This window comes from Artibeus jamaicensis, unplaced genomic scaffold (genome assembly GCF_021234435.1).
Source record: "Artibeus jamaicensis isolate MK-2021 breed Jamaican fruit bat unplaced genomic scaffold, CSHL_Jam_final contig_465, whole genome shotgun sequence".
In the NCBI taxonomy this organism is placed as follows: Eukaryota; Metazoa; Chordata; class Mammalia; order Chiroptera; family Phyllostomidae; genus Artibeus; species Artibeus jamaicensis.
The window spans coordinates 26,516,086-26,528,271 of NW_026521843.1; the positions used below are offsets into that span (position 1 = coordinate 26,516,086).

Below are 12,186 nucleotides of genomic sequence, written 5' to 3' on the forward strand. Positions count from 1 at the left end.
GTGAGCATGAATGTACCACAGAGATGTCTGTCCACTTAATAAACAGGCAGAAATCTATACCACCCTCTGTTTATCACAAGGTTGACCTCTGAGAGGGTTTGTTCCAAGAACAGATCTGCCAGAGGTACGTACTGTCCACATATTAAAACCAAGCTACAAATGCTATAGCACTGAAAAGACAGACGTGTCTCTTACGCAACGCTCCCTTTTACGTCCAGGGGGTTAGAACACGCTATTATCCAGACCAATGGCTGTGCAGTCCCAGGATACGTACCTGTATGTAGAAAGGAATTCCAGCACTGCGCCGAGTAGCACAGAGTTTAGACGAAGGATCACTGCATTTAATTTCCTCTAAAACACTCCATAACCACTGTTCTGGCAGCTTCTGCAGACTCACATTAGGGCATCTGAAAGGCATAAAGCAAACATTTGGAAAATCAGGTACCAAAAGTTAAAAGTACAAACCATTTATTCATATTAACACTGTTAGAAAAGAATACGTATTCTTACATTTGGAGGGAGGAAAACTAGTAAAAGTCTCACTTTCTACTTTTCACCTACTCTCCTCTTTACTATACATCTTAGGATTTGAAGCTATTAAAGATTCTATTCCTACAAAAACATATCAAGACTGTAGGTTGTCTGCAAAATAAGCTTTAACACCTAGTCTCGTACTCCCACTCAAATGCTCCGCAGAGATGGGGAACCGAGCTCTCACGGAGGTTCCAGGCCACGGCCAGACTCCAGAGTGGCAGCAAAGAGAGCGTAACTGTACACCTCACAGTACTTTCAGCCCTGCATTTACAGAGGCTATGCATAGTCAAAGAAAACACATTTTAAAGTACATTTTAGTGATCATTTTCATCTCCCCCAAAATGTGGGCTATCACAAATTTCAATCAGACCCTACAGAGAATAAAGCATGCTATCTAGGAAGAGGCATAAACACTTTGAGGTTACTTGGATATTACCTCCAAGTGAAATCCTGCTGGTTTTTTCTTTTGACCTTTTTTTTTTTTTTTTTAAGTATATGAAATGAGCACTTTACTACTCCACAAATACTTGGAAGGGAGTACTTTTAAGGGCTTTTATTGTTGTTTTACTTTCTAAATATGAACATTCTCTTCACTCCATACCTGAGTCAAACATGCTTTTAACCCAGAGGCATCTTCAGTCTTTCTTTGTAACTTCTTATTTCTGTCTACTCTCAGCCTCTTACCCGCCCTCTTACTTCATTTTAGACCTACCCATACCATCTCCTAAAGGTCTCTGACTTCTTTAGCTTTTTTTTCCCTTTCTTTTTTTTTTTTTTGATTATGCCATTACAGTTGTTCTATTCCCCTCCTTCCTGCACTCCCCTGCCCCCACCATTCCCCCCCTTTAGTTTATGACCATGTGTCTCAAGTTCTTTAGATTCTATATTTCCCATACTATTCTTGCCCCCCTATCTATTTTCTACCTACCATCTATGCTACTTATTTTCTGTACCTTCTCCCCCCTTCTCCTCCTCCCAATCCCCTGTTGCTAACCCTCCTTGAGATCTTCATTTCTATGTTTCCCCCCTGATCTAGCTGTCCTTTTAGTTTGCTTTTGTTTTAGGTGTGGTTGTTAATAACTGTGAGTTTGCTGTCCTTTCACTGTTCATCTTTTTTATCTTCTTTTTCTTAGATAAGCCCCTTTAACATTTCATATAATAAGGGCTTGGTGATGATGAACTCCTTCAACTTGATCTTATCTGAGAAGCACTTTATCTGCCCTTCCATTCTAAATGAAAGCTTTGCTGGATAGAGTAATCTTGGTTGTAGGTCTTTAGATTTCATGACTTGGAATACCTCTTCCCAGCCCCTTCTTGCCTGTAAGGTCTCTTTTGAGAAATCCGCTGACAGTATGATGGGAACTCCTTTGTAGGTGACTGTCCCCTTATCTCTTGCTGCTTCTAGGATTCTCTCCTTCATTTTAATCTTGGCTAATATAATGATGATATGCCTTGGTGTGTTCCTTCTTGGCTCCAACTTCTTTGGGACTCTCTGAGCTTCCTGGATTTCCTGGAAGTCTATTGCCTTTGCCAGATTGGGGAAGCTCTCCTTTATTATTTGTTCAAATAAGTTTTCCACTGGTGGCTGTTCCTTTCCCCCTTCTGGTACCCCTATAATTTGGATGTTGGAGCGTTTAAAGATGTCCTGGAGGTTCCTAAGCCTCTCCTCATTTTTTTTGAATTGTTGTTTCTTCATATTTTCCTGTTTGGCCATTTTTTTCTTCCTTCTGGTTCACTGGGACTCCTTGATGTGAGTCCCAGTTTCCTTTTCATCACTATTGGTTTCCTGTGCAATTCCCTTTATTTCAATTAGTTCAGCCTTCATATGTTCCTCTAATTTGTGACTAAAATCAACCAGTTCTGTGAGCATCCTGATCATCAGTGTTTTGAACTGTGCACCTGAAAGTTGCTATTTCTTCGTCGCTTAGAGTTATGGCCTCTCAGGTTCTGAGATCTTCTTGAGCCATTTTTGGTCTGTTTGTGCCCGTTTAGAATGAGGAGTGGAGCCTTAGATGTTCACCAGGGCGGGGCCTCCGAGGTCGCTGGTTTGTGACGCTGTACGTGGGGGTGGGGGCGGAGTGGGAAATGGAGGCCCCTCTGCTGCCTCTCGCCGCTGGGGCCTGCTCAGTCCCGTCTCACCACCCACTCCCTCGCTGGTCTATCTGCGCACAAACACGCGACCACAGTCAATCCATCACCCTGCCCCCTCACTGGGTTTGCCGGTTGCTCACCGGGTCACTCACTGGGTTGGCCCTTCGCAACCCCATGCCTGGAATCCGTGTGCCTGAGTCTGTCTGACCGAGTTTTCCTGTGCAATTCCGCTCCGCCAGCTGCTGGCTTCGCCCCTCTTGCTGGTCAGGCTGAAGAATTCACTGTTATCAGACTTCCAAAAAGTTCAATTTTCTGTGTTCTGGCTGTGTTTTCTGTTGCTAATATTTAGTTGTCTCTAAACTTGGTTGTGTGAGAAAGCATGGCGTCTCCACCTATGCCTCCATCTTGGCAGAAATCCTGCTGTTTGTTATATTAAATGTTATTCTATGGTGCTTAAGAACATTTAATTTCTTAAAAAACTTTTAAACTTAGGCCCCGCCACACTATGATGTTATCCTATATCTCAGTGGTAGATACAATTATTTTAGAAGGGTCATAATTGGATTTAACTAAAACTAATATATGAAAATAAAAAGATAAAGTCCAAAGGAAAAATACAGCAGTCCCCCTTTACCCAGGGGGACACATCCTAAGGCCCTGGGTGGACACCTAAAACCACAATACTACTGAACCCCACGTTCACTGTGTTTTTCCTACACATACATACCTATGATAAAGTTTAATTTACATATTAGGCGCTGCCAGAGGTTAACAACAATAACTAATAATAAAACAACAATTATTAGTACACCGCAATAGAAGTTATGCGAATGTGGTCTCTCTCAAAATATGTTATGGTACTGTAAACACAGCCTGGGTGTGCTGGATAGAAGGACTATTCGCGTCCTGCCCAGGATGGAATGGGAAGGCATGAAATTTCATCATGCTACTCAGAATGGTGCATAATTTAAAACATGAATTGTTTATTTCTGGGATTGCCATTTAATATCTTCAAACAGAAGCTGACCACTAGTAACCAAACCCAGAAAATGAGACTGCAGATAAGGAGAACTAAGGCACTCTGCTTTGTAAATTGAGGAAGACATTCTGCAGGGAGGGAACAGATTCCCATTATGTAGTGAGAATTAGATCACTTAAAAACAATGTGGCATTATTTCTTTCCTTTATTCTACTTTAGTGTAAGATAGAGAAGTTCAGTTTCTGACTAAACATTCCAAATAGCAACTCAAATTTAGTTTGGGTCTTGCATAGCACAAAATACGTATATCTAAATGGTACTCTAAAGGAGGCATTTAAAAAAGTGTGACATGGGCCTAAAAAATATTATTTCGGCCATAAATGTTACAATCAATCTCCCTAGTCCCAGAAGACCCTCTCATTTTAAAGGTTTTGTTCAGCATGGCTTAACAGCCATCACCTCGCCCTGCTTCTCCCCACTAAAGTCCCCCTCAGCCACCCAACCGGGCCACCAACAATCTGCATCACAAAATTAAAAGAACTTCAGAGGCATAACAACCAAATGCAAAGTGTGAACCTTGTTTAGATTTCACCTTAAACAAAACATATGTAAAATGATACTTTCAAATAATGAAGGAAATTTATATATGTACTACATATTACATGACACCAAGAAATTATTTATAGGATGAGCCAATGACCTTGCGGATGTGGAAGAAGTATCTGCATTTCTTTCCAGTCGCATACTGAAATATGTGGGAGTGAAAACAACAAACCAAGAATGTGCTTTCTTCAGCAAACTGCAATGAAAAGGGTAGCGGAAGCAAAAATGTGACAGAATTTTGATAACTATTGAATCTGGGTGACAGGTAAAGGTGGTTCATTATATTATTCTGTATACTTGGAAATGTGTTTGAAATTTTTGTTTTATATATGCTTGTATATTTATATAAGTATATAAATATATAAAATTTGTTTGAAAAATTTCATAATAAAAATAACCCTCCTATACTTTATTTATAGGGATTGAAGTTACTTCCCATCATTGGACTTACAACTTTTAAAATTTAAAATAAATACTTGTGTTTCACGGAATAATGTCTCCAGTTCATTACTAACATTGCCAGCTTGGCATAATCCTCACACGGTTGCCCAATCAAAAACTGAAATCCAGATTACTCAGAGCGGTACAGTGCTAAAGATACAGTTATGGGTTACTGCCTTCTTTTGCTCATTCTTCACGGTTTTTTTTTTAATATATTAGGGTTAATTTACTCCACAATGGCTGAGCAAGGAAAAGAGGAGAAAAGAGAATTAAAGCAAAAGTCATTTTTAAATCATCTGCTCATTCAAAAGGAGGAGACACAGAGGTAAAGTAACTAAAAACCACCTGATCTAAGATTATAGACGGATTTTCTTCATGTGTATTTTCTTTCCCACCACAGGACCACTGGCGAGGCAGGGCTGGCTTACAGACGTAACGCTGCAGACGAAGGTCCCTCTCCTAGAGGGACTCACTATGTAAGGGGGAAGGGCAACTGCAGGAGATGGGAGTTAGTTTCCTGTTTCCTCACTCTCCCATCGAGTGCACTAAAATAGCAGTACAACAAATACCAGCTCAGTAGTGCTCCTCAACACTGTCAGCGAGCTGGCAAAACCAACCAATCTGCACAGGCTGGTCTGGGATCGGAGTAAGCCACCTCACCATGAATCAACATTCCTCCCCTGAACTTAACAGTGGCTCTTGACTGGTAGCAGATCTTGATCTAACTCATTTTCCATCTTGATCAAATTTTCCAGCTTGAAAGTTGCCTATGACCTGCCCCAACCCTCCCACTTGAACCTAACCTTAAAAGTTTTTCCAAATTTCTACACAGATCTTCTGTTCTAGTAAGACTGTTTATGTTGCTGGTCCCCATTTCTCCCTGCCCTCTCTTTATATTCCCAATTCAGCATTTGCTTATGATTTCCACACTTATCCCTATCACACAAATTGCTGGAACTTTCTCCAAATGTTACATTTCACAAGGACATTTCCTTTCTTGAAGCTCCTAATGTACTTAGAGCAACTACAAGGCACAAAGCGTACAAGGGGGCAAGTCAGTACAGTGCCATGGATCGGGGCGGAATCTGTGCTGGACCTTGAAGGATTTGTAGGCAGAATGGTGGAAGGTCCTCATATGTGGGGTTAAGGAAGTAGGAGATGAGATGACCGAGGAAATGCCTTAAATAAACGCCCTCGAGGTAATTCCCTAATTTAGATTCTGGGTTATTTTAACTAGAAACAGTAAACCAGGCTTGTTTATTCCCTGGAGTGTTACATACTAAGATGAAATGCGCCTTGTTAAACTGGGGAATTTGAAAACAAAGGTCAGAAGAATGTTCAGCAAGGTCAAGTCTGGCAAAGTGCCCATTGCCGAGGATCCAGGAACCTCAGGAATTCTGGGAAATGCTCAAGGCACCAACTCCTACCATCTAGTCCAGACCTTCCCGTTCTGCTCTGTAATTCCCCTGGATTATGTCAGCTGCTCTACAGAACATCTGACTCCTCTGGTTTCCGATTTGGACTCGGCAGCGGACCTTCCTTCTGATTTCATTGCCTCCAAACTCTGTCTCTCCCCCAGAGCTGTTCTGCTCCACCCCCAGCCACATACAAGAATTGGTTCAATAATAAAATTCCTAGCCTTTTACTAAAATGAAACATGCTATATTTTAGATAAAATCCACTTACCAGTTTTGTTTAAATTAGCATACTGAACATATATTTGCCTGCCTCTAAGGAAAGAAAAATAAACATTTATTAAATGCCTATTATATATAGATACAACACTAGACTTTTCACAACTAATTAATTTTACCTCACAAACAAATCAGGGAGAAGGTCTTATCCCCCCCAAATGACAGACGAGACAATACATCACAGTGCAGGAGGACAGACTACGGAGCCAAGGTACTCAGTCTGGGACGCTTGCTCTGCCACCAAACAGCTGTGTGGTCCAGCACAAGCTACAAAACCTCTCCATGTCTCACTTTCCTCTTCCATAAAATGAAAATTGTTGGGAGGATTAAATGAGTTTATTCTTGTAAAGTGTTTTGACGTGTTCTTAACAGTTGTTTTTTTTTAAGACTCAAGTTTCTTTAGAAGAAAGGAAGAAAGAGAGGAACAGAAACACTGATGTGTGAGAGAAGCATCAATCGACTGCCTCTCTCACACCCCCCACTGGGGACCTGGCCTGAAACTCAGGCATATGTCCTGACCAGGAATCGAACCAGTGACCTTTCAGTTCTCAGGCAGGTGTTCAATCCACTTAGAAACACCAGCCAGGGCTTAAGAGTTGTTTTCTAAAATTATTATCTATTATTATGAGAAAAGCAAGTTTTACAGAGTTTCAACTGACCTTCTGAAAAAGATGGAAAAGTTGGTTTGTATTTTGATAAGACCAACCCCCCAACACATATTAATCATAACCAAAATGTACAGGTAGAACCCCCAAACCAACTAAGCTCAAAAAAGGGAAAAAGAGATCATTATCTGAGTAAAACGGAACAGAAACACAAAGCAGTGGGTGTGCCGATACCGGAGATCCGCAGGGTTACAGCTCTAGAAACAGCAGCGACAGCCAGGAAGTCGGTTCCTCCCGGGGACTCACCTCACCCCTGGGAACTGGCGAGTTTCAGCAGCCTCCTCTCCCATGAAAGGAGGTTGACAACGGGCCCCTGCCAGAGCGGGCTGGGCCTTCAGTGGGAGGAAAAGCCAAAGACACAGGGAGACTCTGAATTAGGCTGACTACTAACTTGGGGACCAGACATCTGTGACATCCCTAGGATCACTGTAGATGGCAGACCCAAAACACCACTGTCTGATCTAGTTCCTTGATAGAGAGGAATGAGCCATAAACGAAAAGGCAAAACGGCTTCTAATCATAGCCAGCAAACCAAAACTCAAAACATATAAATTTTATTTACAATCTAAAAAATCCACAATTAGAACACAAACTCACTCCATATGAAACTTATTTTTTTAAACATTTTTATTTATTTATTTTTAGAGACAGGGGAAGGAGGGAAACATCTATGCACCACTGGTTGCCCTGAACACCCCCAACCAAGGATCTAGCCTGCAACCCAGGCATGTGCCCTGACTGGGAATTGAACCGGCGACCCTTAGTTTCACAGGCTGGAGCTCAATCCTCTAAGCCACACTGGCCAGGGCAAAACTCAATTTTATGGAACAGTCTGACAAAGACCTTACAATAACTTCAGAATACTCGAGAGACAAATAAAATAATAACTTCTATTTTAAAAGAGCATGAAATTATGAAAAACATGCAGTACTCAAGAACAGGCACATATTAAAATAAAGATACCGAAAATACTGGAAATGAATACATACTTTCAAAAAATAACAAATAAGATGCATTCTAGAGAATTAATCACCTAGAAGACAATTTTATGGGAAACACACCTAAAATAGTACACAGAAAGACAAAAATACAAAATATATGTGTACGTATGTGTGTGTGTATAAGTCTGCCTCCCAGAGATCCACATGAAGAGAAATTCTAAAGGACATACTTCAGGAAAGTTAAGTAAATCCACAGCAATCTCAATGTGGTGTCCACTAGACATTTCAAACTTAAAATTCCCCAAACTGAATCCCTGGTCTTTCTCCGAAAACCTACTCTGCCCACAGTCTTCACAATCCTACTCTATGAATAATACATCTCACGTAAAAATTCTCGGAGTCATCCCTTCTCTCTAATACCAAATCTGTCAACATATCTTGTCGGTTACACCTTCAAATGATATCCAGATTCAGATCACTTTTTACTATCTCCATCACTCTCTAAGTCATCACCATCTCTCTCTTGCACTACAGTGCTATTGGAACCTCCTAACTGGTCTTTCTGCTTTTACTCTTCTCAACACAGACACCAACATAATCTTTCCAAAAGGCCAGATCACGGGGCCTCTGTTCACAAACCCTCCAATGGCTTCCCATTTTACTCAGAGTGAAAGTCGAAGTCCTAAGTCTTACCCTACCCAGTCCTCAGTGCCTCTCTGATCTCATGTTCCACAACTCTTCCCCTTACTTCCTCTACTCCAGTCACAAATGCTTTACTTGCTGTTCCTTAAATGCCCTCAGTCCATGCCTCTTGACTTTTGCACCTGAACTTCTCTCTGCCCAGAATGCTCTTTCTCCAGATATACAACTGTTGATGACAGTGCTCATTATACTTATGAATATGTTCAAAGCTTTCACACAAATTTTTTAAATTGAGTTAAAAAAAGAGGAGAGAGAGAGATCTTAAATAGCTCTCCCAAGGTTATACAGCTAGTAAGTGACAGAGGGTGAATTAAGACATGGACTGACAACAAGGTCCTTGCTTAACAAAAAGGCATTACTCTAAGGTGCCTGCCCCAAATGCTCAGTTACACATTGGCTTGATCTGACTCATGATACAGATATGACCAAGCTTCTATGATTTCCATCGGTGGATTTAATCCATTCATTAGGAAAAAAAGAGCTACTAAGTACCTAGTAGTTGCTCGGTACCATGCTAGAGAGAGCACTAGAAAAAATATTCCAAATTATACATAATTCAGAAAGCATGTTTTTGTAGGTTTTGAATACATTACTAAATATAGTTTTTAAGAAAAAAACCTTACTAATTATATTTTATTCAAGTTATATTCCAAATTGATTTCAATCCCTGATATCTACCATCAGGATGTGGGTTAAAGTGATTTTTGTATGAACTGGGTGTCCTGGATGGAAAGCTAGATGGAGAATTAAAATACCCTAAAGAAAACCCACTCAGCAGAAAACCTACTTGTAACTGACTTGAAGTGAACTGTGTCTCATTCCCTTGACAGTGAAGGAAGGCCCGCTCACAGTTGGAGTGAAGGTGCTCCAACTCCCCTGGACAACTGGGGACAATTATTACTGTTAATAAACTTTTTCCTTACATTAACCAAACTTTTTCCTTACATTCATCACTGGCCTAAAGAAATTATTTCACCTGAAAAAAAAAGCAAATAATATATTTTAAACATGAAGTACATTTAAAGCCAAAATATGAAGCAAAATTCTCAGAAAATTATCAAGACCCACTTGCCAGGAAACTGGTTATGTGTAACATCCACTTCATTTCCCAAATAATTAATTACCAAGTTGTTATCACTAAAGGCTTTTAGCACAAGGAGAAAACCTTTTCCTTTTCCCATAAACACACTTTCACTTTATCAAGTTTAGGAGCAACTCCCAATGAAAATCCATTCAAATAAATAAGTTATTTGGTTAAGAAAGATAAATATCAGTAAAAACAAATCTATTTATATATTGAATGACTGTTAATAAACTTTTACCTTATCATGAGCCCTTATTTCTCTTTCCTTGTTTTTCACTTGCTAATTGTTAAAATAATTCTAAGTAACAAACAAAAAATAATCAGTCTATTTTGGGACAAAACCAGAATCTGTCCCTAATCTTGATATAAAGTAAATGATGTGTGTTTACTCAAGCTCAAGACCATCAGTCATCGCCATCGTCATCTCAAGGAAAACAGGTATAAACAGTAATTTCACAAATACGAAACGCTTAGCCTGGCTATTCAGTATCACACACGTACAGTCCCAAGCCCCTGTATATCACACATCAGAGTAAATGACCCACAGGCAACCAAGGGGGGGTCAGTGCTGATCTGATACACAAGACAAACATGCAAGAGTTTCATACCTTCATACACATGAAAACAGAGGAACTGAAACACATGCACCTAACTATATTTTTTTAAAAATTAAAAGGAATGAGGATTTCAGGGAAGGTAGACAAAAGGTAATCTGACTTTAGAATCACCTCCAGACCGCTACCATATTAATGTTGCTGTAAGGAATTCCATTTTCCTTACTGGCCCACATCCAAAGTTTTTCAAAACAAAGCTTTAACTGCTATAACATTAGAAAAGTCAAGTCAGACTAATGACTTTCAGCTGGAGTGGAGGGGCCATCTACACCCTTCTACTTGGAGCAGCACATCCTTTGGTTTAAAAGAAAAAAATTATCCACAATGTGAAAAGAGGTGTTTGCTTCACAAGCTACATGGTTTATATACTCCATGCAAGACTGGTCTAAGGTTCCAAGGACAGGCAGAAAAAGAGGATGGGGATAAAAACAGCATGGAGAGATAGAGTACACCACCTGAGAACAGAAACTTTTATCTCCATTTACTTTATACATTCCTATAGTTTCTCAATTGTCCTATGCAGCTCTTCTCCCCTCTTCTATGCAAGTCCGTTGCACACACATATGTACTTTATTTGTTGATAACCTTAACTACTTGCTAGGGCTCGTATATATTAATGCTTGTACAATTCCCGAGGTATCTTTTATTTTTACATCCAATTGGTTGGAGACTCTCAGGAAAAAAATTTAGGAGTAAGAATCCAAATTCCTCATCCTGGCTCACCTGCATATTTGGACACCCTCATTCAACTTCATCTTACACCACTGCGATCTTTAAATACACCAAGGACTTTGGCAATAGCTGAACCCATTGCTTGGAAAGCTCTTCCTGCAGAAGGCTGATGCTTCTTGTCATTCGAGCCTTGGCTTACTTTATTTAGTGTAAGAGGAAAGTGAGACTTTTCCTAACCACTAAACTTCATCACTCAAAACACACATCGCTGTCTGATAGTTCCCTATTATTTTCTAGACGTCCTTTAACATACAGACTCCATGATATCAGGAACACACTATGTCCCACCTACCTCCCTACTCTCCATACCTAGAATAGGGCCCGGAGCCCAGTAGGGAGCTCAACTAGTATCTGTTGAATAATCGGACAACCCACATAACTTACCAACTCCATTAAGTGTGCCATTCAAAACAAACAAACAAACAACAACAGCAACCAAAACAGGTTGACAAGAAAGAAGGTACAGTGACTTGAAAGCGAAGGATAAACCAAGGTGCTTTCCAATGACCAGAAGTGCTGCCATTAGAGCCCGCAGGTGACTCAGCTCCCAGCTTCCTTAACGGGTATGAACACATTCAGAATCTCTACACACCACAGTAACTGCACTCATTAGATGTTTTCTACTACAATTCCCCAAGTAGCCTATCGAAGTAGCCTAAATGCTACCCCAAGATTCAAGAACAAACCCAAGTATAGGGTTCAAAACCCAGGACAGGGCTCAGGTTCTGTAAAGTGTTCCGTCACTGAGGTGTGTACAGTTGTCAGCATGGGGCAGCAACCATTTGAAATGAGCGATGTTTCTAAATGTTAACAAATACAACATTTAATACAAGGTTATAAGCATCCCCTTCTTTCTTAAGGATCTTTAGGAGACCTCCTCCAGGCTCATGGCCTCAAGCATTTCCTCTCAAATAAATACCTCGAGCCAACTGTCCCTGTCTGCCTGGAACAGAGGCGTTTCCCAGCATGCTGGATTTCCAGTGTTAAAACTCTGGGGGACCCCAGGTGATCCTACGTCCAGCACTAACCCTGCTCTCAGCCTCCTGACTGTATTTCCAACTGCCTGCTCTGGGCAGCCTCCTCAACATGTCTAAAGTATTATCCTG

At 40.5% G+C, this 12,186-nt stretch overlaps 1 protein-coding gene across 6 annotated transcripts in view; it reads right to left on the reverse strand.

Annotated features, from left to right (window-relative positions):
* Positions 1–12,186, reverse strand: part of THADA (THADA armadillo repeat containing) — a 288,531-nt gene that overhangs the window by 218,798 nt on the left and 57,547 nt on the right. For all 6 annotated transcript variants that reach the window (XM_053667075.1, XM_053667073.1, XM_053667074.1 and 3 more), the window contains one exon: positions 275–407. In XM_053667075.1, coding sequence (XP_053523050.1) covers positions 275–407 — 133 coding nt within the window. The remainder of the gene's footprint in view (positions 1–274; positions 408–12,186) is intronic.